We start from the raw sequence: 25,436 nt of genomic DNA, 5'->3' as shown, positions 1-25,436 counted from the left end.
GGTGGTGGATGCCTGGAATGCCCTTCCGGAGGAAGTGGTGAAGTCTAAAACTGTGAACGACTTCAAAGGGGCGTGGGATAAACACTGTGGATCCATCAAGTCTAGAGGGCGTGAATAAAGTGGAGACATTCAAACACTGCACGGAGCGGCAGTAGCCACAGCGGCATTCAAACACTGCACGGAGCGGCAGTAGCCACAGAGGCATTCACGGAGTGGGATGCCAGTGGCCAGTAGTTGGTGTTCCACCTTCACGGAGCGGAAGGATGGAGGGCTGCTATTTCCAAAAAAAAAAAATAATAAAAAATAAAAACAAGGGTGGGTAAGAGTATGGGGCAAGGGGGTGGCCTGCTTGTTGCAGCGGTTGCTACCCCCAATTGAGCTGGATGTCACTTGGAGGCAGATTCAAAGCTGCTCTCTAAATTGGGTGGAGGGGAATTAGGGCTGGAGGGTACTGGAAGCCAATAGTAACAGGTGGGAGAGAGAGAAAGGGAAAAAAAAATGGATAAAGTGCGTGGCTTGCTGGGCAGACTTGATGGGCCATTTTGGTCTTCTTCTGCCGTCATTTCTATGTTTCTATGTTTCTATGTAACAGGTGTTCTCACAGGACAGCAGGATGTTAGTCCTCACATATGGGTGACATCATCAGGATGGAGGCCAATCACGGAAAAACTTCTGTCAAAGTTTCTAGAACTTTGACTGGCCCCTACTGGACATGCCCAGCATGGCACTAACCCTGCAGCCAGCAGGGGTTCCCCTTTAGTCTTATTTGATAGCTACAGGCAGTGCCAAAAAATAAAATAACAAAAACGTTACGAACCTAACACCGAGGGGCAGCGGGCGGGTTTCGTGAGGGCTAATATCCTGCTGTCCTGTGAGAACACCTGTTACAGGTAAGCAACATTTGCTTTCTCACAGGACAAGCAGGATGATAGTCCTCACATATGGGTGAGTACCGAGCTGAGGATGTCCAAACATGCACCAAATGCACCCAACGGCGTGCAACAGGTACAACAACTGGGGTGGAATTTGGTAGAGGACATCCTGAACCCCACCGGGCAGGTGGAAGGGTGTAGGTATATCACGTTGGAAATAGGTTATGCAGGACAGATTGGCCGAAGATGGAATCTTGTCTTCCGGCTTTGTCCAAGCAATAGTGGGCTCTGAAAGTATGGAGAGAACTCCAGGTGGCAGCCCTGCAAATGTCAGGAAGCGGCACCGATCGTAGGTGTGCTACTGAAGTCGCCATGGCCCTCACAGATTGTGCTTTAACACGGTCTTGAAAAGGAATGCCTGCTTGCTGATAGCAAAAAGATATGCAGTCCGTTAACAAGGGGGAGAGAGAGTCTGCTTACCCACAGGTTTTCCTAATTTGTTGGGTTGGAAAGAGACAAATAAGTGAGTGCTCTTCCTTGGGCAACTGTACGGTCTAGATAGAAAGCTAGAGCCCATTTACAGTCAAGGGTATGCAGAGCCTGGTCCCCTGGATTGGAATGGGGCCTGGGAAAGAAGGTAGGTAGTATGATGGATTGATTAATGTGAAACTCCGAAACTACCTTAGGCAAAAACGTAGGGTGAGTGCGGAGTACCACCCAGTCCTGCAGGAGTTTAGTGTAAGGCGGATAGGTAACTAGGGCCTGTAACTCACTAACCCTGCGAGCTGAAGTGATAGCCAAAAGGAAAATCACTTTCCATGTGAGATATTTTAGGTCACAGGAGTGAAGAGGCTTGAATGGTGGTTTCATGAGCCGACCCAAAACCAGATGAAGGTCCCAAGAAGGGGCCGGAGGACGTAAAGGAGGCTTGATGTGGAGCAAGCCCTTCAGAAAACGTGTTACAAGGGGTTGTACGGATATAGGGACATCCCTGACATCTTTATGGAAGGCGGCCACCGCACTGACATGCATTCTGACGGAAGATGTTTTGAGACCTGACTCTGACAGATGCCAGAGATAGTCCAAAAACCTTGGGATTGGACAGGAAAAGGGATCAAGGTACTGAGAGATGCACCATGAAGTGTATCTTTTTCATTTATAGGAGTAAGATTTTCTCGTGGAAGGCTTCTGTGAAGCAATCAAGACACGGGAAACTGGATCTGAAAGATTAAGTGGCTGAAGGATTAACCTTTCAACATCCATGCTGTCAGAGACAAGGCTTGAAGATTGGGATGGCGTAGGTACCCGTCGTTTTGAGTGATCAGGAGCGGGTCCTTTCCCAAGGGAATGTGTCTGCGGATGGAGAGATCCTGGAGAATGGGAAACCACACTTGGTGTGGCCAGTGAGGTGCTATCAGGATCATGGTTCCCTTGTCCTGACGTAGCTTCACGAGAGTCTTCGAGAGAAGAGGAAATGGAGGGAATGCATAAAGCAGACCGGTTGCCCACGAGAGGGAGAATGCGTCTCTGGGCTGAGAGTGCTCGCTCTGAACGAGGGAGCAGTAGTTGTCCACTTTGTGGTTCTGAGGGGACGCAAAGAGATCTGTCTGAGGATATCCCCATTGTTGGAAGATTGAGGCCGCTACCGAGGGGTTGAGAGACCACTCCTGCGGTTGGAAAACGCGAATCAGCTTGTCTGCCAGAACATTGTCCACTCCCGGCAAGTAGGTGGCCCTGAAGTACATCGAGTGGGAGAGAGCTTCTGCCCAAATCTGCGCAGCTTCCTGACACAGAAGGAAGGAACCTGTGCCTCCCTGCTTGTTGATGTACCACATGGCCATCTGGTTGTCCGTCTGAATCAAGATGACTTTATTTGATAGGCGATCCTGAAAAGCCCTGAGAGCATATCGCATTGCTCGAAACTCCAGGAAATTTATTTGGTGTTTGGCTTCCTCTGGAGACCAAGACCCTTGTGTCTGTAGATCATCCACGTGGGCTCCCCACCCGAGGTTGGAAGCATCGGTGGTGAGAATGACTTGAGTATCTGGTAATTGAAAGGGCAGTCCCTGGAGGAGATTGAACTGATCTTTCCACCAGGCAGGAGACAGACGGAGTGGGTTGGTGATGTGGACAATGGTCGACAGAGGCTGAACAGCTTGAATCCATTGTGACCTCAGAGTCCAATGCATGAGTCTCATGGCCAGGCGGGCCATTGTTGTAACATGGACTGAGGACGCCATGTGTCCCAGAAGGACGAGGAATTGGTGAGCTGTTGCTGTGTGCTGAGACTGCAACTGGTGAGCGAGAGACATGAGTGTTAGCACTTGTTGTTGTGGTAGAAAGGCTTTTGCCTGCAAGGTGTCCAAGGCTGCCCCAATGAACGACAAGGTTTGAGATGGGACTAAAGAGGATTTTCCGTAACTGACGAGAAATCCTAGTGAAATTAGAGTGTGTAGAGTCAAGTCGAGGGACGACCGAGCGGCTTGCTGGGTTGGAGCCTTGATCAACCAGTCGTCCAGATAGGGGTAGACGTGAACACCTTCTTTCCTGAGGAAAGCTGCGACAACTACGAGACATTTGGTAAAGACTCGTGGTGCAGACACGAGGCCGAACGGAAGCACTCGGTATTGATAGTGCTTGGGGCCTACTAAAAACCTGAGGTACTTGCGATGAGTTGGAGTTATCGCAATGTGGGTGTATGCGTCCTGGAGGTCCAGAGAGCAGAGCCAGTCTTCTCTTTGTAGAAGAGGTAGAAGCGATCCCAAGGTTACCATCTTGAACTTTTCCCGCTGTAGGTACTTGTTGAGAGCACATAGGTCCAAAATTGGACGAACACCCCCCCATTTTTGGGGGTTTAGGAAGTACCAGGAATAGAACTCTAGGCTGTACTGTGAGTGTGGAACGGGTTCTATTGCTCTTGACTGGAGAAGGAGGGATACCTCCTGATCCAGAAGAATGGAGTGGTCGGACATTCCCCACGACTGCAGAGGTGGGGAGTCCGGTGGCAGGGTGAGAAAGTTTAGATGGTAACCCTGAGCAATGATTGCCAATACCCATTGGTTGGTTGTGATTGACTGCCACATGCTGAGAAAGTAGCACAATCGACCTCCCACTAGTATGCTTGGCAGAGGAATCCGGCTGCTGCTCTCCAAGTGGAAGTCAAAAACCTGAAGCAGGTCCTGGCTGGGGAGCTGCTTGCAGTTTTTGCTTTCGGGCTTGGCGAGGCTGAGGATTTTGATAAGGTCTCGTAGTATGAGACCTCGCTGGTGGTGGATAGGCCTTTCTTGGACGATAGAACGACTTCTTAGAGTCCTTCCTGAAGGGTTGTCTGGAGGAGAAGTCAGAAGGCATCGAAGAGAGCTGTTTAAAGGTCTCATGATGGTCCTTTAACTCTGCCACCATTCGTTGGATCTGTTCACCAAATAGATTGTCTCCTACACATGGTAGATTAGACAACCGGTCTTGCACTTCTGGGCGAAGGTCAGAAGATTTGAGCCAGGCCCATTGTCTTGCCAAAATAGCAGCTGCAGACACTCTGGTAGAGGTGTCGAATATATCATAAGATGTTCGAATCTCATGTTTTCCTGCCTCAAATCCTTTGTTTACAAGGGTTTATAGCTGGTCTTGGAATTGTTCAGGCAGGGACTCAGAGAAGTCCTGTATCTGTTTGAAGATGACCCTATTATATTGGGTCATATAAAGCTGGTAGGCAGCAATTCGGGAGATGAGCATGGCCCCTTGGAACACTCGTCGACCAATGTTGTCTAGGAACTTTTGTTCCTTAGCAGGTGGAGTAGATGAGTGAGGTTTGACCTTTTTGCCCTTTTTTGAGCCAACTCTACCACAACTGAGTGATGGTAGAGCTGGGATTTTTGAAAGCCTGGGGCTGATTGCACTAAGTAAGTAGTGTCAGCCTTTCTGTGCACTGGAGCAATTGATCCAGGATTTTCCCAGTTCTTTTTGAGGAGATCAAGAAGAACTTGATGAATGGGGATAGAGGTAATCACCTTGGGGGCATCCAGGAACTGGAGTAATTCCATTATCTTGTGCCTGTCATCCTGTTCCGTCTGAAGTCGAAAAGGAACCAACTCAGACATTTCCTTCACAAAATTTATGAAAGAGAGGTCCTCTGGAGGAGAACGCTTCCTACTTTCAGTGGGAGAAGATGGTGAAGGTAAGTCATAAGAACATAAGAACATAAGAAATTGCCATGCTGGGTCAGACCAAGGGTCCATCAAGCCCAGCATCCTGTTTCCAACAGAGGCCAAACCAGGCCACAAGAACCTGGCAATTATTATTATTATTTATTTCTTTTGTATACCGACATTCGATCGAGATATCACATCGGTTTCCAGATAACAGGTTGAATAGAGCCGGAACTGCCCTATTTTTACATTGTAACAAGATAACAGTTGATTAAACAATATAAGGAACATTGTAACATATGGATAAAATTAAAATTAAATATTAAATGTGGGTATATAGAAGTGGCATATAGCCTATATACAATATGTACAATATGACTTGGTTGCGAGTCATATTGTACAAACACCTAGAAGTCATCAGTGTCTGTTGAAGTATCATCACCCCAAGTGTCATAAGGATCAGCAGACTGACCTGTAGGACGAGAAGGGGGTTGGATACCTGAAGGCCCTGGGCGAGGCTCCGAGAAAATTGAAGGAATCACCGAGGGCACCGATGATGGCATGGAAGGCATTGGTGCCGGCATCGAAGGCATCGATGGCGACGAAGAACATATCAGCACCGATGGATGAATCGGTGGCGAGGGACGTATTGGCATCGATGGCTGAGGTAAATCTCCCGATGGAGGAATGCAGAACGGTGTTTCTCCTCTCGATGAAACTGTCATCGGAGAGGGCATCGGAGCCATCGGAGACCCGGGATCCATTGGTGGAAGGGCAGCCATCAGCGTCTCCATCCTGGATAGCAGCGATGCCAGCGCTGCCGGAATCGGGTCGATGACAGGTTCCACAATCGGTGCCGGTGTCGGTGCCGGAGGAACCTGGAGACGTTGCATCGCCTTGTCGATGGCCTCCTGAACCAGCCGGTCCAGTTCTTCTCGGAGACCTGGAGCAAGCAGCCCCGGCTCCGGAACAGAAGAGGGAGGCAGAGGCATAGTCGGAGGGACCACCTTTATAGGCGGAATCGCGACTCCCAAACCCCGATCAGGTGAGGGTGGCCTCAATGACCCTGTCACAGGAATGGTTGGTGCCTTTCCTGGATGGGGCTTCTTCGATGGTGGCTCGGACGGTAGCTAGGTCGATGACTTCGCTCCCTCGCCGGTCCAAGTCTTGCGATGTCAATGGCGATGTTTCTCCCTGCGATCCCCTCGATCCTGAGGGGGAGTAGCGGGTGTCGATGGCCGAGAAGATGTCGATGGCGGTCGGTCACCGGTCGGTGGTCGATGCTGGCGCGAAGTTGACGGTGCCGGTTCCGATGACGTCGATGCAATGAACGGAGTCGGGGTCTGAGCACGGAAGAGGAGTTCCATTTTCTCCATTTTGGCTTTGCGACCTTTAGGTGTCATGAGGGCACATTTGGTGCAAGTCAGGACATCATGCTCACGGCCCAAATAACATCACACAGACTCCATGGGGGTCTGTGATAGACATGGTGCGAGTACAGTCCGGGCACCGACGGAACCCCAACGCCATGGCCATAGAAAAAAATCGAGCCGCGGTACAGTCAACGGCCAGTAGGCCGCAAGGGCCAAACTCGATGGTAATCAATGGAAAATGGGTAAAAAACTTACCGGAGTACCGCGGCCAGAGAAAACTTAGAGGAGGGACCCCTGTGGGACAATTTAACTTTATATAATTCCGTGAGGAAAATTCTTGTCAGGAATCTCTTCAGAGCTCCTAAACCGCGAGGCTACTGCTGCGCGGAAAAAAGAAGACTGAAGGGGGACCCCTGCTGGCTGCGGGGTTAGTGCCATGCTGGGCATGCCCAATAGGGGCCAGTCAAAGTTCTGGAAACTTTGACAGAAGTTTTCCGTGATTTGGCTCCATCCTGATGATGTCACCCATATGTGAGGACTACCATCCTGCTTGTCCTGTGAGAAAGGGAGTAACACAACTTTGAAAATCTGCCCTTCTTTTGATATTGACCCACATTTATAATGATTTCAAATTCATGATCCCCCATCCTTCAAAAATTGTCAACATTTTCATCCACTTCAGCTGAAAGCAAATTAGAAATTCTGGGGACCCATTTCCTCCTGTAAATTAACAATACTTGATTGTGGAATGCACAGTGCAGACAGAATTTAAGTTTTATTACATGATGTCAGAAGCTTTGGACATACTTACCACCTTGGGAGTACTGAGTATGTAGTTGGGAACAAAATGCTCGTGTCCTGTTTGGAACGTCTGACCTCTGGCCTTAATTGTTAGGCACCAGGGAGGGCAGATGGCGACATCCTCAACACAGCGGTAATCTCGTTCTACCTATACCAGCCAGTAAGCACAAGGGAGAGAAGGAGTGATATGGGCAAGAGACCAGGGAGACAGAAAAACACAGTCAGCTTGTAAGAAAGAGCAGCTCCAAAGTATGTAAGGTCAGCAGAAATACCCATCAAATATGTAAATGAACTTTTACAATTCTTTAAGACACTCTCCTGTAGACCCTCTGAAACCTTAAGGCCATAAATTATCCCCCAAACAGTAGATTATATATCCAGTGTATATCACATTGCATTTCCAAGATAAACTAACATTACATTTCTTTTAGAAAACCAAATAAATATAAATCTTTATAGCAACCAGCCAAAGAGAAACAACCTTTAAACATTACTGTGACATTGGCCTGCAAGGTACTGTGCCCCCTACTATGAAGTGGTGACTGGGATCCGGCAATCCTGCAGCAAGAGCTCAGACAGGTGCAGCTTTCTGCTGATCAGTAAGGGATAACTCATTCCAATATTCGGCAGAGCCATGGGTCAGCCTTGAAACTCTGAAACAGCACCAAAAGGAGTGGGTAGATGCTGGGAAGAGATAAGGCACTTTAGTTGCAAAAAACCCCACTGAACTCCTCTGACTGTGAGGAAAACTCAACAATTACAATAATTCTGTTATGCTCTGCTATCAACAGAGTCTGTCCAAGGCCTGGGAAGGATATAGGAGGTTTTCTGAGGACTTGTCCACTGTGCAAGCTTGCATCCGTTAGTATTATTATCCGTTTTATTTTTGATTGGATATACTCTCACATTAATGTCTCTGTTGCGGTCACCTGGACCGATTCTTATTACAGAATATTCAGTTTGAGTTCCTTTGTACCAGTTCTTGTATTCACTTGTTTTATGTACAGCCTCTGTGTGAAGTTGCAGTTTTTTGTAAACCGGGGTGATCTGTATCCCATACAGGAACCTCGGTATATAAAAGTTATAAATAAATAAATAAATATTACATAATAGTGAGATTATTATCTCAATTAATATTAGATCAATGTAGTCATGTAAAGGACATAGGTAGAGCAAATCTGCTAACCTGTTACATACGAACATAAGAAACTTGCCATGCTGGGTCAGACCAAGGGTCCATCAAGCCCAGCATCCTGTTTCCAACAGAGGCCAAACCAGGCCACAAGAACCTGGCAATTTCCCAAACACTAAGAAGAACCCATGCTACTGATGCAATTAATAGCAGTGGCTATTCCCTAAGTAAACTTGATTAATAGCAGTTAATGGACTTCTCCTCCAAGAACTTATCCAAACTTTTTTTAAACGCACCTAGACTAACTCCATTTACCACTAACTTTCCAGCTTCTTAAAATTCGCATTGCTCACGCACGGCCCACATACACACCAAGTTCTTAGCTCGGTGTAAGAATCTTGAGGCAGAAAGCAGTATATTATGGGAGCTCACTGTGATGATCCTAATTGGCTGGATCAGTAGTGGGAAGCAGTATATTATGGGAGTTCATAGCTCGGTGTAAGAATCTTGAGGCAGAAAGCAGTATATTATGGGAGCTCACTGTGATGATCCTAATTGGCAGGATCGGTAGTGGGAAGCACTATATTATGGGAGTTCATAGCTCGGTGTAAGAATCTTGAGGCAGAAAGCAGTATATTATGGGAGCTCACTGTGATGATCCTAATTGGCTGGATCAGTAGTGGGAAGCAGTATATTATGGGAGTTCATAGCTCGGTGTAAGAATCTTGAGGCAGAAAGCAGTATATTATGGGAGCTCACTGTGATGATCCTAATTGGCAGGATCGGTAGTGGGAAGCACTATATTATGGGAGTTCATAGCTCGGTGTAAGAATCTTGAGGCAGAAAGCAGTATATTATGGGAGCTCACTGTGATGATCCTAATTGGCTGGATCGGTAGTGGGAAGCAGTATATTATGGGAGTTCATAGCTCGGTATAAGAATCTTGAGGCAGAAAGCAGTATATTATGGGAGTTCACTGTGATGATCCTAATTGGCTGGATCGGTAGTGGGAAGCACTATGTTATGGGAGTTCATAGCTCGGTGTAAGAATCTTGAGGCAGAAAGCAGTATATTATGGGAGTTCATAGCTTGGTGTAAGAATCTTGATCAGCCTCGGTCATCCAGTCTTTGCCTTGCAACGGGTTAGTCTCCCGGTTTCCTGTTGCGCTGTGCCCCGGAGTGACTCGCTTTGCTTCGTCGCTCCGTTCCTGCTACAGTACCTGCCTGGTTCCTGCCTGCCTGCTACAGTACCTGCTTGGTTCCTGCCTGCTAGCTACAGTACCTGCTGGTTCCTGCCTGCCTGCTACAGTACCTGCTTGGTTATGAGGAATGGCTATGAGGAAGATAGTCTTCCATGTGAGAAATTTAAGATCACAGGTATCTATGGGTTCGAATGGAGAACGCATGAGTCTGGTTAATACCACGTTTAGGTCCCATTGTATGCTTGGGGGACGAAGTGATGGTTTAAGGTGAGTTAAACCTTTCATAAATCTACTGACGAGAGGCTGTGTAGAGATAGGTGCATCTCCCAGTTTGTTATGGTAAGCTGAGATTGAACTTAAGTGTCCTCTTACAGATGAAGTCTGGAGACCAGAGTCTGAAAGATAATATAAATAGTCTAATAACGTAGTAGTAGAGCAAGTGAAAGGATCAGTATTGTTGTGTTTGCACCACAACGTAAATCTTTTCCATTTGGAGGAAGAATTCTTTCTAGTGGAAGGTTTACGTGAAGCTATAAGCACTTGAGATATATTGGTTGGAAGGTTGAGTGGTTGTAAAATCAAGCTTTCAACATCCATGCTGTCAGGGAAAGGGATTGAAGGTTGGGATGGCGCAACCGACCCTGATCCTGAGTGATGAGAGTTGGAGATACGCCCAGGCAAATTGGACCCCTGATCGAAAGATCTAGAAGTGTGGGGAACCATACTTGTTGAGGCCAGTATGGGGCTATGAGTATCATAGACCCCTTGTCCTGTTGTAGCTTTACTAGTGTCTTGGGTATGAGTGGTATCGGAGGATACGCGTATAGCAGGCCTGAGTTCCAAGGGCGAGCAAAGGCGTCCTTGGGCAAGCTGTTGTTCTGCTTGTACAGGGAGCAATAATTGTTCACTTTGTAGTTCAGATGTGATGCAAAGAGATCTATTGTTGGTTGACCCCAACGTTGAAAGATTTTGGTTGCTATCGCTGGATTCAAGGACCACTCGTGTGGTTGGAACTGACGACTGAGACGGTCAGCTAGTACATTGTGAATGCCTGCCAGATAAGTGGCCTGGAGAAACATTGAGTGTGTCAGGGCCCAGTCCCATATCTGTGCTGCTTCTTGGCAAAGGAGATACGAGCCCGTTCCCCCTTGCTTGTTGATGTACCACATGGCTACTGTATTGTCTGTTTGTATAAGAACAGTCTTGTGTGAAAGGCAGTCCTTGAACGCATACAGCGTATAGCTTGAAGCTCTAGGAAGTTTATCTGAAAAGTGGCTTCGTGCTTTGTCCACGTTCCCTGGGTCTGCAGATGACCCATGTGCGCACCCCAACCCAAGGTGGATGCATCTGTAGTTAGTGTGACTTGCGAAGTCGGTTGCTGGAAAGGTAGACCTTTGAGCAAATTGTTCATTGAAGTCCACCAGATGAGGGAAGAACGCAGCTCCTGAGTTATCTGAATGTGAGAGGACAATGGTTGAATGGCTTGAATCCATTGTGTTTTGAGAAACCATTGCAGTAGTCGCATGGTCAGCCTGGCCATAGGAGTGACATGAACTGTGGAGGCCATGTGACCGAGGAGGGTGAGACACTGATGAGCTGTGACTTGGGATTGAGTTTGGAGAGAATGTACCAGGAGAGCGAGTGTTTGTGCACGGTCTCTCGGAAGATAAGCTTTTGCTACGATAGTGTTTAAATCTGCACCGATGAATTGTAGTAGGTGAGATGGTGTGAAATGGGATTTCTGGTAATTGATAAGAAACCCTAAGGAGTGAAGTAAGTTGATTGTGAGCTTGAGTGAATTGAGAGCTCCTTCTTTTGTTCGACTCTTGATGAGCCAATCGTCTAGATATGGAAACACGTGCACTCCTTGCTTGTGTAGGTGTGCCACGGCTACCGCAAGGCACTCTGTGAATACTCGTGGTGCCGAGGCAAGGCCGAATGGAAGCACTCGGTATTGAACATGTTGGCCCTCGACCAGAAATCGCAGATATTTGCGATGAGGAGGAATGTGAGCGTATGCGTCTTGGAGATCCAGAGAGCAGAGCCAATCCTCTTTTTGAAGAAGAGGTAACATGGTGCCCAATTATACCATCCTGAATTTCTCTTTTTTGAGAAATCTGTTGAGATTTCTGAGGTCTAGGATGGGACGTAGGCCTCCTGTTTTCTTTGGAACTCCATCCCCACAAATCTGCACCTAGAACCCTGCCTACCAACTTTCCACAAAAGATTGAAGACCTGGCTTTTCAAACAAGCCTTCCCGAACAACTCATAACCCCTTCCAAGCCCTGTAACAACGTTACCATTTGGTACTGTAAATAATCATCAAGTTATTTATCTTATCCCCTACAGTTCTTTTACTCCTCACTGTTCATCTTTTTTCTCTCTCCCAGTTATTCTACCCCTGGTTTTTTGTAACTGCCTCCCCTTGCACTAGTTTAGTTCTACTGTTCGATGCACCCCTTGGTTCTATGTAAACCGACATAATGTGACCTGTTCATGAATGCCGGTATATCAAAAATCTAAATAAATAAATATCAGGAGTAGAATCCTCTGCCCTGTTGAGGCCGGGGAACTGGTTCTATGGCCCTGGCTCTCAGAAGGGTGGATAATTCTGTTCTTGTCCAAGACGAGATGGGAGGAGTGTCGTTTGGTACAGTGAGAAAATCCAAGCAGTACCCTTGAGCTGTAATGGAAAGTACCCATTAATCTGTGGTTATGGAGGTCCAGGTGTGATGAAAGAAAGCTATGCGACCTCCTACTGGTAAGTGTGAGACCGGATTGAAGGATAGGCTTCTGCTCTCTGAGAGTATCTCAAAACCCTGACGTTGAAGCAGTCTGAGGAGGGGGTTGAGGTCTGGATGGTCTTTGTTGTCTAGGTTGGGAACGCTGAGCTGGGTGAGATGTTCATGTACGGGTTGTTGGAGGATAGTAACATCGCTGGCAGTAATATGGATGTCTTGTATCCCGTCTGGGTTGTCTCCTGGAAGGAGGTTGGGACTCCTGAGGAATTAAGGAGAGCTGTTTTAGAGTCTCTGTATGTTCTTTCAACATGGCGACTGCTTCCTTTACCTTGTCTCCAAAAAGGTTGTCTCCAAGACAAGGAAGGTCGGCCAGTCTCTCCTGCACCTCCGGTCTTAAGCCTGATGCCTTAAGCCATGCCCATCGACGAGCTGTAATACATGAAGCTGAAAGATGAGACGCGGTTTCAAAGCTGTCACAAGTCGCCCTGACCTCGTGCTTGCCTGCTTCTAGGCCTTTATGCACCAGCTGAAAGAAAGCCTCCTGGAACTGTTCAGGGAGTGTCTGGGTAAGCTCATGGACCTGCTTCCAGAGATTGCGTTGGTACTGATTCATGAAGAGCTGGTAAGCAGCAATTCGAGACACCAGCATAGATCCTTGAAATACTTTTCGGCCTAGATTATCAAGGAATCTATTATCCTTCCCTGGTGGTGTTGAAGAGTGGGTTTTCACTCTTTTTGCTTTCTTCTGCGCTGACTCAACTACCACCGACTGGTGAGGTAGCTGAGCCTTTTGGAACCCTGGAATTGGTTGGACCAGGTATGTGGCATCTGATCTCTTGTTAACCGATGCAATTGAGCCAGGATGTTCTCACAATCTGTACATGAGTTCCTGGAGCACCTCACGCACTGGCACAGTCAAAATTTCCTTTGGCGGATCTACAAATTGTAGCACCTCCAGTGTCTTTTGTCTGGAATCTATTTCTGATTGCAGCTGGAATGGGATAGTCTCCGCCATGACTTTTACAAAGTTGGAGAATGACAAATCTTCTGGAGGAGATTTTTGACGGTCTTCTGGAGGTGAAAGTTCCGAGAACATCTCCTCATCTGTAGAGACATCCGTATCTGTGTCTGTTCCGGTGTCCCTTGGGTGACCTGTCGGCTGTGGCCTGAAAGGCATCGACGGCAGAGACTTCGGTATCGATAGAAACATCGGAGACTGTGGATGCAGAGGTCTTGGAACCCCTGAAGGCCCCGGTATGGGTTCTGGTATGGTGTCTTCATCGATGCCTTGAGGTTTTTTCGAGACGGCATCGATTAAAATATTTAACTTTTGCATCAGAGGTTTGAAAATAGCAACCTCTGGGGCCGGCATCGGTGGGTTCATCGGAGGAATCGATGCTGGAATCGGAGCCGGCACCGATGGCATAGGTGGCAGGATCGATGGCGACATCGGTATTGAGGGTAAGGGATCGGACGGTACCGGGACTGGCATCGATGGAAGCGCCGGTGTCGAAGGATGTGGTCTTGGCGGCATTGCATCGAGGAGCACATCTCGAACCGCTTGACGGATGTATCCGTCAAGTTCCGCCCGCATAGCTGATGGAATCAGAGCAGCTATGGGGGGAGGCGGTGATGGCGATGCCGGTACCTCCTCAGAGCCCTGAGGAGGTACGGTTCCCTGCATCGATGCCGGTGGGGATCGCCCTGGAATCGAAGGCCTCAGAGACTCCACATCTAGCTGAGCTTTCTTAGAGGAGGAGGCCGATTCCATCGATGATGTTGCGGACACCGGATTGATGGTCGATGCGTGCGGCCTTCGGTGACGATGCCGATGCTTCTCCCTGGAGTTTTCACTGCCCGATGTCGATGCCTTTGAAGATGGTGAGGGAGAGGGAGTGGAAGCATCTCCAGCCTCACCTGGGACTCGTTTCTTGAGTATTACTTTATGAATCGCTCCGGCCGGAGACGATTGAGCGAACGTCGATGCTGCAGGCAGCAACTGAATCTTAAAAAGTTGCTCCATCTTCTCCATCCGGAGTCGACGTCCCTTCAATGTCATTCCGGCGCACTGGGGGCAGGACTGGACATCGTGGTTCCCACCCAGGCAGAGCACACACTCCTGGTGCACGTCCGTAATGGACATGGTTCTGGTACAATTTGGGCATTTTTTGAAGCCCGAAGCCATTCTAGTCGGACAGCCGTCGACTAGAATTGGCACGAAAAACCAGTGCGGAACTGACGAAAATCGAAGAAAAACTTACCGCGATGGTAAAGAAGGGAGACCCTTGCAGATAGAAGTTTTTCTATCTGGTTTTTATAACTTTTTGAAGTGTGGAGAAATTCACCACAGGACTCCAGTTTAACCGCGAGGCTAACGGCTCCGCGGAAAAAAGAAGACTGAAGGGAGACCCCTGTGACAGAGAATATCATGGCATGCTGGGCATGCTCAGTAGGCACTCTGAGTGTTAGTCAAAAGTTTCATAGAAACTTTGACAGAAGTTTTTCCGTATAGGGCTCCATTACTGATGTCACCCATATGTGAGGACTAGCATCCTGCTTGTCCTGGGATAAACTAATTTTCCTTTCCCTGTACGTACCCGGATCAGTCCAGACTGCTGGGATGTACCAGAGCTGTCCTTACATGGGATGGAATCCAGAGAGGCCTGCTCGCAGCACACCTTCTCCAAATCCTCCTGATTCTGCAGCTTGCACATCCAATCTGTAGTGCTGTGCGAAAGTATGTAGGGACTTCCACATAGCTGCTCTACAGATCTCCTGTGGAGAAACCAAATGACACTCTTGCGACCTAGTAGAGTGAGCCCGAAGTCCAACTGGGAGAGACCTACCCCGTAGCAAATAGGCCAAGTTGATAGCCTCTTTCATCTATCGAGCAATGGTAGCCTTTGAAGCCATGTGACCACGTCAAGGACCATTCCATAGCACAAAGAGATGGTCCGACAAACGAAACTCATTAGTAACCTCCAAATAACGCAGTAACACCCTGTGCACATCCAGCTTCCTCAATTCCCTGGTCTAAATCCCCGAAGGCTGGAAGCTCCACTGATTGATTGATGTGAAAAGAAGATACCACCTTCAGAAGAAAGGAAGGAACCGTTTCCAAGGAAACTCCCGAATCAGATATCCTTAAAAAAGGTTTCCGACAGGAAAGGGCTTGGAGTTCTGACACTCTATGAGCCGAAGTAATGGCAACCAGAAAAATCACTTTCAAGGTAAGATCCTTCAGCGTCACCCTCTTTAAAGATTCAAAGGGCGAAGCACACAAGGCAGTAAGCACGAGATTCAGACTCCAAGATGGACAAGGCTGTTTGACCGGAGGACGCAAATGCTTCGCTCCTTGAAGGAAACGCTCTATGTCCGGATGTGCCGCCAGCGTCTCACCTTGCACCGAACCACACAAACAGCCAAGAGCTGCTACCTGCACGCGTAAGGAACTGCACGATAAGCCCTTAGACAGTCCATCTTGAAGGAAACACAGAATATCCGACACTGAAGCTCGAGTTGGCGAAACGTCCCATTCTAGACACCAGGACTCAAAAACCTTCCACACTCTAACGTACGCGAGATTAGTGGATGTCTTACATGACCGGAGGAGAGTAGAAACTACCGCATGAGAATACCCCTTACCACTTAAACGGCGCCGTTCAAAAGCCATGCCGCTAGACAGAAGCGATCTACTTCTTCCAAACAAACAGGTCCTTGGTGAAGAAGATCCGGTTCCAAACAAACAGGTCCTTGGTGAAGAAGATCCGGAACCTCTGGGACAGGAGGCGATGTCCTTTCGTGGATTACAAACTGGTTAAAAGACAGGAAACAGAGAGTAGGATTAAATGGTCAATTTTCTCAGTGGAAAAGGATAAACAGTGGAGTGCCTCAGGGATCTGTACTTGGACTGGTGCTTTTCAATATATATATAAATGATCTGGAAAGGAATACGACGAGTGAGGTTATCAAATTTGCGGATGATACAAAATTATTCAGAGTAGTTAAATCACAAGCAGACGGTGATACATTACAGGAGGACCTTGCAAGACTGGAAGATTGGGCATCCAAATGGCAGATGAAATTTAATGTGGACAAGTGCAAGGTGTTGCATATAGGGAAAAATAACCCTTGCTGTAGTTACACGAGGTTAGGTTCCATATTAGGAGCTACCACCCAGGAAAAAGATCTCGGCATCATAGTGGATAATACTTTAAAATCGTCGGCTCAGTGTGCTGCAGCAGTTAAAAAAGCAAATAGAATGTTAGGAATTATTAGGAAGGGAATGGTTAATAGAACGGAAAATGTCATAATGCCTTTGTATCGCTCCATGGTGAGACCGCACCTTGAATACTGTGTACAATTCTGGTCGCCGCATCTCAAAAAAGATATAGTTGCGATGGAGAAGGTACAGAGAAGGGCAACCAAAATGATAAAGGGGATGGAACAGCTTCCCTATGAGGATAGGCTGAAGAGATTAGGGCTGTTCAGCTTGGAGAAGAGACGGCTGAGGGGGGATATGATAGAGGTCTTTAAGAACATGAGAGGTCTTGAACGAGTAGATGTGACTCGGTTATTTACAGTTTCAAATAATAGAAGGACTAGGGGGCATTCCATGAAGTTAGCAAGTAGCACATTTAAAACTAATCGGAGAAAATTCTTTTTCACTCAACGCACAATAAAGCTCTGGAATTTGTTGCCAGAGGATGTGGTTAGTGCAGTTAGTGTAGCTGGGTTCAAAAAAGGTTTGGATAAATTCTTGGAGGAGAAGTCCATTAATGGCTATTAATCAATTATACTTAGGGGTAGATTTACAAACAGCGCAAATTGGCGTACTTTTGCTGGTGCATCAGGCGCCAGCAAAAGTACGCGGGATTTTAGTAGATACGCGCGTAGCCGCGCGTATCCGCTAAAATTCTGGATCGGCGCGCGCAAGGCTATCGATTCTGTATAGCCGGCGCGCGCCGAGCCGCGCAGCCTACCCCCGTTCCCTCCGAGGCCGCTCCGAAATCGGAGCGGCCTCGGAGGGAACTTTCTTTTGCCCTCCCCTCACCTTCCCCTCCCTTCCCCTACCTAACCCACCCGCCCGGCCCTGTCTAAACCCCCCCCTTACCTTTGTCGGGGGATTTACGCCTCCCGGAGGGAGACGTAAATCCCCGCGCGCCAGCAGGCCGCTAGCGCGCCGGGACGCGACCTGGGGGCGGGTACGGAGGGCGCGGCCACGCCCCCGGACCGCCCCGGGCCGTAACCACGCCCCCGGGCCCGCCCCCAAAACGCTGCTGACATGCCCCCAAAACGCCGCGCCGACCGGGCCTGCCCCCGACACGCCCCCCTCGCCAAACCCCGGGACTTACGCGAGTCCCGGGGTCTGCGCACGCCGGTAGGCCTATTGAACATAGGCGCACCGGCGCGCAGGGCCCTGCTCGCCTAAATCCGCCCGGATTTGGGCGGATTTAGGCGAGCAGGGCTCTTAAAATCCGCCCCTTAGGGAATAGCCACTGCTATTAATTGCATCAGTAGCATGGGTTCTTCTTAGTGTTTTGGTAATTGCCAGGTTCTTGTGGCCTGGTTTTGGCCTCTGTTGGAAACAGGATGCTGGGCTTGATGGACCCTTGGTCTGACCCAGCATGGCAATTTCTTAGGTTCTTATGAGAAGGTCCGCAAACCAAGGGCGCCTCGGCCACTCCGGTGCCACTAAAATTACTCGCGCCAGATGACGCTCTATCCGTTGGAGTACTATGCCGATCAATGGCCAAGGCGGAAATATGTACAGAAGAACGTTGATAGGTCAGAGTAGAACCAGGGCATCCACTCCTTCCGCCCCTGTCTCTCGACAACGAGAGTAGAACCTCGGAGCCTTGGTGTTCTGAAAAGTTGCCATGAGGTCCATGCTGGGTCTGCCCCACGTTACGCAGATGCGTTGAAAGGCTTCGTCCTTCAACTCCCATTCTCCGGGATCGAGATGATGTCGGCTGAGAAAATCCGCTTGTACGTTGTCCACGCCTGCAATGTGAGATGCCGCGATGCAGCCTAAGTATTGTTCCGCCCAGTTGAACAACCGACTCGCTTCCATCGCCTCAGGGCGGCTCCTGGTTCCTCCTTGATGGTTGATGTATGCCACTGTGGTCGCATTGTCCGACAACACCCGGACTGCTTTCCCTTGCAGGAGGGGACAGAATGCTTGCAACGCTAACCGCACTGCTCGAGTCTCCAACCGATTGATCGACCACAGAGATTCCTCGGAGGACCATAGGCCCTGTATCGATCTCCTTTGGCACACCGCTCCCCAGCCGGAGAGACTGGTGTCCGTGGTGACCACTGTCCATTCGGGCACCTCCAGAGGAACCCCCTTGGTTAGATTGTCTGTCATCAGCCACCACTCAAGACTGTCCCTCACCTCTTCTGTAAATGGCAAAGGCAGAAGAAACAGTTCGGACACTGGGTTCCAAAGGGACAGTAAAGCATACTGCAAGAGTCACATATGAGCAAACGCCCAGAGCACCAGCTCCAATGTCGAAGCCATGGACCCGACAACCTGTATATAATCTCGGACCCTGGGAGGACTCATGAGCAAGAAGTCTTTCACTTGGCCTTGTAACTTCAAGATGCGCTCCATGGTAAGAAAGACTTGTCCCTTCTGAGTATCGAACAGCGCTCCCAAATATTCCAAGGACTGAGAGGGTACGAGTCTGCTCTTTGAGAGGCTGACAACCCAGCCCAGTGACTGCAGGAACTGTAGCACTCTGTGAATCGCATCCCTTGCCAGCGCTTCCGATTTTGCTCGAATCAGCCAGTCGTCCAAGTACAGATGAACCAGGAGACCTTCCCTTCAGAGACGGGCCACCACCACCACAACACTTGGTGAATATCCTGGGCGTGGTTGCCAGACCAAAGGGGAGAGCCCGAAACTGAAAATGTTGGTCCAGAACACAGAACCGGAGAAACCTTTGGTGGTCTGGACGGATGCCTATGTGCAGGTAAGCTTCCATGAGATCCAGAGACGCGAGAAACTCTCCCTGTCTGACAGAAGCAATGACCAACCATAGAGTCTCCATGCAAAAATGAGGAACCTTTAGACATCTGTTCACGCTCTTGAGGTCTGAGAATGGGGCAAAAGGAACCTTCCTTCTTTGGCACCATGAAGTAAATGGAGTAGCGACCCTTTCCTTGTGCCTCTGGAGGGACGGGGACTATGGCTTGCAACTGCAGAAGCCACTGCAACGTCTCCCGCACCGCTGCCCTCTTTGTGGCATATCCGCAGGGGGAGACGAGAAACTGATCTCGGGGCCAACGTGCAAAATCTAAAGCATAGCCTTGTCTTATCACGAACAGCACCCACTGATCTGTAGTCACCTTGGCCCACTCCTCGAAGAACAGGAACAGTCTGCCCCCCACTTCCGCCCCTTCATTGAGAAGACTTGGCCCCTGAGGAAGGCTGAGCCGAACCAGGTCTGCCGAATCTTCGGCCTCGAAAAGGCTGGGACCAGGGCTGCCTTCGACGGGCGATACCGCCAATTCCCTCTGAATCTGGCGTGAGACGAAAAGGAACCTTTTGAGCAAGGTCTATTTTCCAGCAACCGATGCACCTTATTATCTCCCAGGGACTGAATCATATCGTCCAATATCTTTCCAAAAAGCAGTTTACCCTTAAAAGGTAAAGATCCCAGTTGAGACTTAGAGGACACGTCCGCTGACCAGTTTCTTAATCACAAGAGCCTCCGAGCGGAGACCGCCAACACCATGGACCTGGCAGACGTCCTTAGGAAGTCATGGAAGGCATCAACGCAGTAAGCCACCGAGGATTCCAAACAGTTCGCCTGGTGAGAAACCCGCATTGGCCTGCAATTGCTGGACCCAGCGGAGTCCCACTCTCATAGCAAAATTACTGCAAATGGCCGCCTGGACTCCTATGGCGGAGACCTCAAAATCCTTTTTAACTGTACCTCCAATTTCCTGTCCTGTAGGTCCTTGAGCGTTGTCGCTCCTGTGACGGGAATGGTGGTTTTCTTGGTGATCGCAGACACCACTGCGATTACCTTAGGAACCCGCAGCATCTCTAAGGCCTCCTCCAGCAGGGGATATAGCTTATCCATGGCCTTGCTGACTTTCAAACCAAGATCCGGGGTATCTCATTCCTGAAACAACAAATCTGTAGCCGAGAAATGAAAGGCAAAGGCTAGAGCAGGGCCCCTCAGGCCCAACAATACTGGGTCCATCTTACCGAGCTTGGACTCCTCAGGAGGGCTATGAATACCCAGCTCAGTGAGAATAGGCGGAATAAATGGTGCCAACTCATCCTTCCGAAAAAGGTCATCCCCCTCCGTTGCCTGGGATCCCCTCCTCGCCTGCTGCGGATCTGGATCCGGCTCATCTGCTCCATGCGGGATCTGGGGTTGAGAATCCGGATCCCCGAGATCTGAGTCCAGCTCGGAAGAGTCGGTATCCCCCTGTGGACCCCAAGAGCGGAGGGGACACTTGGGCTTGCCAGGCCCTGCACCCGTATGAGACTGGGCACGCTTGGACGCCCGGGACCTATGCCCTAGGGAATCAGGCTTTCCCCCCTCAGGCAGCTTCCCTGCTTTCCTTGCTTTAAAAGATTTATGCAAAAAAAACAATGAAGGAGGACTTAGAGAAGGTATCAGAAGTCCCCTCAGGACTGACCTCTGGACCAGGAGAAGCAGACTGTACAGAATCCCTATCCTCAGGCTGCCTTGGCTGAGGAGAAAGCTGAGGAGGAAACCCCCCCTCCCCCATGGCTGCCTGAGTAGCAGAACGGAACGTCTGCAAAATGGCCTCTGTTCCCGCGCTTAACTGAAAAAGATCTTGGGCAGGCTGAACAGCCCCTGCTTCCCTTGAAGAAACTCGTGGTAACCTGTTTTTCTGCCCTTTTTTAACTGCATCTGCCCCGGAGGATCCCTCTCCCCCCGGCAAACATGCTGAACAAACTCTGAAAACTGACTAAAACTTCCCCAACATTAAAACTCTGACCAGACTGTAGGTTTTGCACTTCCACCATCTGCTAGAGACAGAGAAATACTGGCGGACTGTAGGTGGCACTCTCCTATATAAGGTGGAGTTTTGTTTTAAACACATCTCTGTCTCTATCTGCTAGAGGGAGGACAAAACCCAGCAGTCTGGACTGATCTGGGTATGTACAGGGAATTGAAATGCTGCTGAAGGAAAGTATAGTCAACAATCTACAGTCCAATCGGTTACAGGATCTGAGGCAACACGGTTTTACCAGAGTAAGACATGTCAAACAAATTTTTTTATTTTTTTTGATTGGGCTACTAGAGAATTGGATCAAGGAAAAGCACTTGATGTAGTTTACCTGGATTTCAGCAAAGCTTTCAATACTGTCCCACACAGAAGACTATTGAACAATATGAGAAGCCTGGGAGTGAGTCCCAAGGTGGTAGAATGAATTATAAACTGGTTGACTGACAAATGACAGTGAGTGGTGGTAAATGGAATCTATTCTGAGGAGAGAAAAGAGTGATACGTGGACTGGAATCAGTTTTGTTCAATATCTTTGTGAAGGGTATAGCAAGTTAGAAACAAAGTATTGTCTTTTTGCAGATTTATTTATTTATTTATCGAGTTTTATATACCGTCGTTTGGTTTCGCCTTCACAACGGTTTACAAAGTATCGATTCTCAGTAATTAAACATTATCGATGATTAAACATTTGTTAAAATGACTATTCAGTTGAACAATTAAGAAATCTTTCTTAGGGTCGTTTTAACATATAGTCTGGTTTCTTCTAGTGAAGTCAATTTGGTGTTGCGTCGTTGAGAGTTTGGTAAGCTTTTGTAAACAGCCAAGTTTTTAGTTCTTTTTTGAAAATTTTTAAATTTTATTGCGTTCTCAGATCTGTTGAGAGGGAGTTCCACAGTTCGGGGCTTCCTAGGGATATGGCTCTTTTCCTAGTTGTTATGAGTTTGTGGCGGGTTGCTGGGATTTTTAGTAGGCCTTTGTTCGTTGATCAGAGATTTCTGTTTGAAGAGTGTAGTTTTATGGATGTGCTGAGCCAATTTGTTTGTTTTTCATATATTATTTTATGAATTATTGATAATATTTTGTATTCAACCCTGTATTTTATTGCGAACCAGTGTAGAGAAATGAGGGTTGGAGTAATATGATCAAATTTTCTTTTTCCAGTGAGTATTCTGGTGGCTGTGTTTTCTAGGATTTGTAGCGGTCATATGATGGTGAGAGGAAAGTTGAACAGCAATGAGTTGAAGTAGTCTAGGTTGGAGAAGATGAGTAGTTGGAGTACTGTTCTGAAATCATTAGGTGAGAGGAATGGTTTTAGGTGTCGTAGTATTAGGAGTTTGTGATATCCGTCTTTGATTTTTGCAGAGATGTGGTACTTGAAGGAAAGCTCCTTATCGATTATGACTCCAAGGTTGCGTGTATGAGTGACAGGGGAGATTGCTGTGTTATGATTCATTATGTTGAGAGATGGCATGTGAGTGGGATTGTTTTTTCTATCTAGCATGATTATTTTGGTCTTGTCAATGTTAATGATGAGTCTCATGCTGTTTAGCAAATGCTTTATTTTTGTGAGGTAGTTTGCAGCTTTTTTGTAAGTTTCTTCCAGGGAGTTTTGTATTGGGATGAGTATTTGGATGTCATCGGCGTAAATGAAATGATTCAGTTTAAGATTTGAGAGGAAGTGGCATATTGGTAGAAGATAAATGTTGAATGACATCGCAGACAGTGTGGATCCTTGGGGAACTCCAGTGTCAAGGTTTATTTTCTTTGATAGGGTGTCTTTGATTGATACCTGATATGACCTTTGGGATAGATATGATGAGAACCACTGCAGAGTTTTTTCCTTTAATCCTATTTCAGAGAGACGGTCTATCAGTATTGAGTGGTTTACTGTGTCGAATGCTGCTGATAGGTCTAGTAGGATTAGGATGTAGCTGTGTCCACTATCGAAGCCTTTGATTATGGTGTCATTTAGTGCTAGGAGTAAGGATTCGGTGTTAAGTTCTTTCCTGAAACCGAATTGCGAGGGATGTAGGATATTGTTCATTTCCAAGTGGTCACCTAGTTGTGAGTGGACGATTTTTTCGATGATTTTGGCGATGAATGGCAGATTTGATATTGGACGGTAGTTTAGGGGATTTTCTGGATCAAGGTTGGACTTTTTTAGGATGGGTTTGATAATTGTTGACTTTAGACAGTCAGGATACCTTCCCTCTGTGAGTGATAGGTTCACGTTGTCGGATAAAGTTTTAGTAATTGAAGGTTCAATTGCTTTGATTGTCTGTATGGGTATGCTATCAATGGGGTGCTTGGCTGGGTTCATTTTTTTGATGATGTTTTGTACTTCTAATGATGATGCTGGGTCAAAGTTGGTCCAGCTTGATGTTTGGATGGTTGGTATTTTCGAGTCTAGCGTGCTGTTGTTGAGATTGTTGTTAATGAGGTTTTTTATTTTATCATTGAAGAAGTCTGCAAGATCATTGCTTGATAGTTTAGAGACTGAAGTTGTTATGGAGTGTCAGTTTAGTGGACCCTTGGGCCGACCTGCTAGAGACTGGGAAAGGTGGTCAATGTCTCTAATGAATAGCAGGCCGGGAGGCAGATGATCAGGCAGGACGTAGATGCTCTTCACTCTGAAAGCTGGTACTCCCCCGGGAGGAGCCCGTAGGAGCCCAACCGCTGGGACTTAGGTGGCTTCACCCTTGGAAGCCGAAGCCCCCCCGGGAGGAGCCCGGAGGGGCCCAACCACTGGGACTTAGGCGGGTTGTGGACCAGGACAGGTAACTGGAACCAGACTAGGACAGTAGCAATACTGTAACTAGGTTCGGGTTCTGGAACCAGGCAGGAACTGTAGCAGGACTCGGGTACTGGAACCAGGCAGGAACCGTAGCAGGACTCGGGTACTGGAACCAGGCAGGAACCGTAGCAGGATTCGGGTACTGGAACCAGGCAGGAACTGTGGCAGTATTCGGGTACTGGAAGCAGGCAGGAACTGTAGCAGGATTCGGGTACTGGAACCAGGCAGAAACTGTAGCAGAATGCGGGTGCTGGAACAGGCAGGCACAGTAGCAGGCGGACTGGGGCCAACCAGGTACTGTAGCAGGCAGGCAAGGACCAGCAGGTACTGTAGCAAGCAAGCAGGAACCAGCGGGTACTGTAGCAAGCAGGCAGGAACCAGCAGGGACTGTAGCAAGCAAGCAGGAACCAGCGGGTACTGTAGCAAGCAGGCAGGAACCAGGCAGGTACTGTAGCAGGAATGGCGCGACAAAGCGAAGCGAGTCACTCCAGGGCACAACGCAACAGGAAACCGGGAAGATAACCCGTTGCAAGGCAAAGACTGGATGGCCGCGGCCGGCTTATCAAGGCTGCGGCATCTGACGTCAGGAGTTGGGCGGAGTCACCACTGGCAGGAAACGGCCTAGAAAAGCGCCCAAGTGGCGCACGTGTGCGCCTAGGAGCCGGGCGTCCATGGGAGGGCTTGCAGCGGCGCAGCTCCAGCGGGGATGCCGCCAACCAGGCCTCTGGAAGCGGGAGCAGATCCGGGAGGGCCTGGCCACGGTGCTCGCAGCCAGAACCGCAACAGAAGTTTCCTGTTCATTGGTGGATTTGGTTAGTCCATGTATGATATTAAATAACATTCTTGGGTTGTGTTGGAATTTGTTAATTATTTTTTGTAGAAATCTTTTTTTGCGATGTGGATTAATTTTTTGTAGAGTGCTAATTGTGCTCGGTATGCATTCAGTAGGGTGGATGTTTTGTTGATCCTCCAAGTTTTTTCTTTTTTCCTGAGTTTGCGTTTGGCTGATCTGATGTTTTCATTGTACCATTGGTTGTTATGTTTTGGGTTTCTTATAGTTTTCTTTATCATGGGGTTTATCTTATCCGCTATTGATTTAGTAATGCTGAGCCAGGATGATGTGGTGTTTTCTATGTTCGATAGGTCTAGGTTTGTTAGTTCTGTTTGTAGATTTTCTTGAAGTGTCTCTATGTTGAAGGGTGATCTGTAGGAGAACATAAGAACATAAGAACATGCCATACTGGGTCAGACCAAGGGTCCATCAAGCCCAGCATCCTGTTTCCAACAGTGGCCAATCCAGGCCATAAGAACCTGGCAAGTACCCAAAAACTAAGTCTATTCCATGTTACCGTTGCTAGTAATAGCGGTGGTTATTA

General features: G+C 48.2%; 1 protein-coding gene across 3 annotated transcripts in view; it reads right to left on the bottom strand.

The window, feature by feature from the left end:
* The window catches only part of CFAP65 (cilia and flagella associated protein 65), a 401,443-nt gene that overhangs the window by 268,247 nt on the left and 107,760 nt on the right, over positions 1–25,436 (bottom strand). For all 3 annotated transcript variants that reach the window (XM_029605027.1, XM_029605028.1, XM_029605029.1), the window contains exon 12: positions 7,202–7,339. In XM_029605027.1, coding sequence (XP_029460887.1) covers positions 7,202–7,339 — 138 coding nt within the window. The remainder of the gene's footprint in view (positions 1–7,201; positions 7,340–25,436) is intronic.

Source organism: Rhinatrema bivittatum, chromosome 6, assembly GCF_901001135.1.
Source record: "Rhinatrema bivittatum chromosome 6, aRhiBiv1.1, whole genome shotgun sequence".
NCBI classification, from domain to species: Eukaryota; Metazoa; Chordata; class Amphibia; order Gymnophiona; family Rhinatrematidae; genus Rhinatrema; species Rhinatrema bivittatum.
Note: the sequence above shows the minus strand (reverse complement) of the source record. Positions and strands in the feature narration are given on the sequence as shown.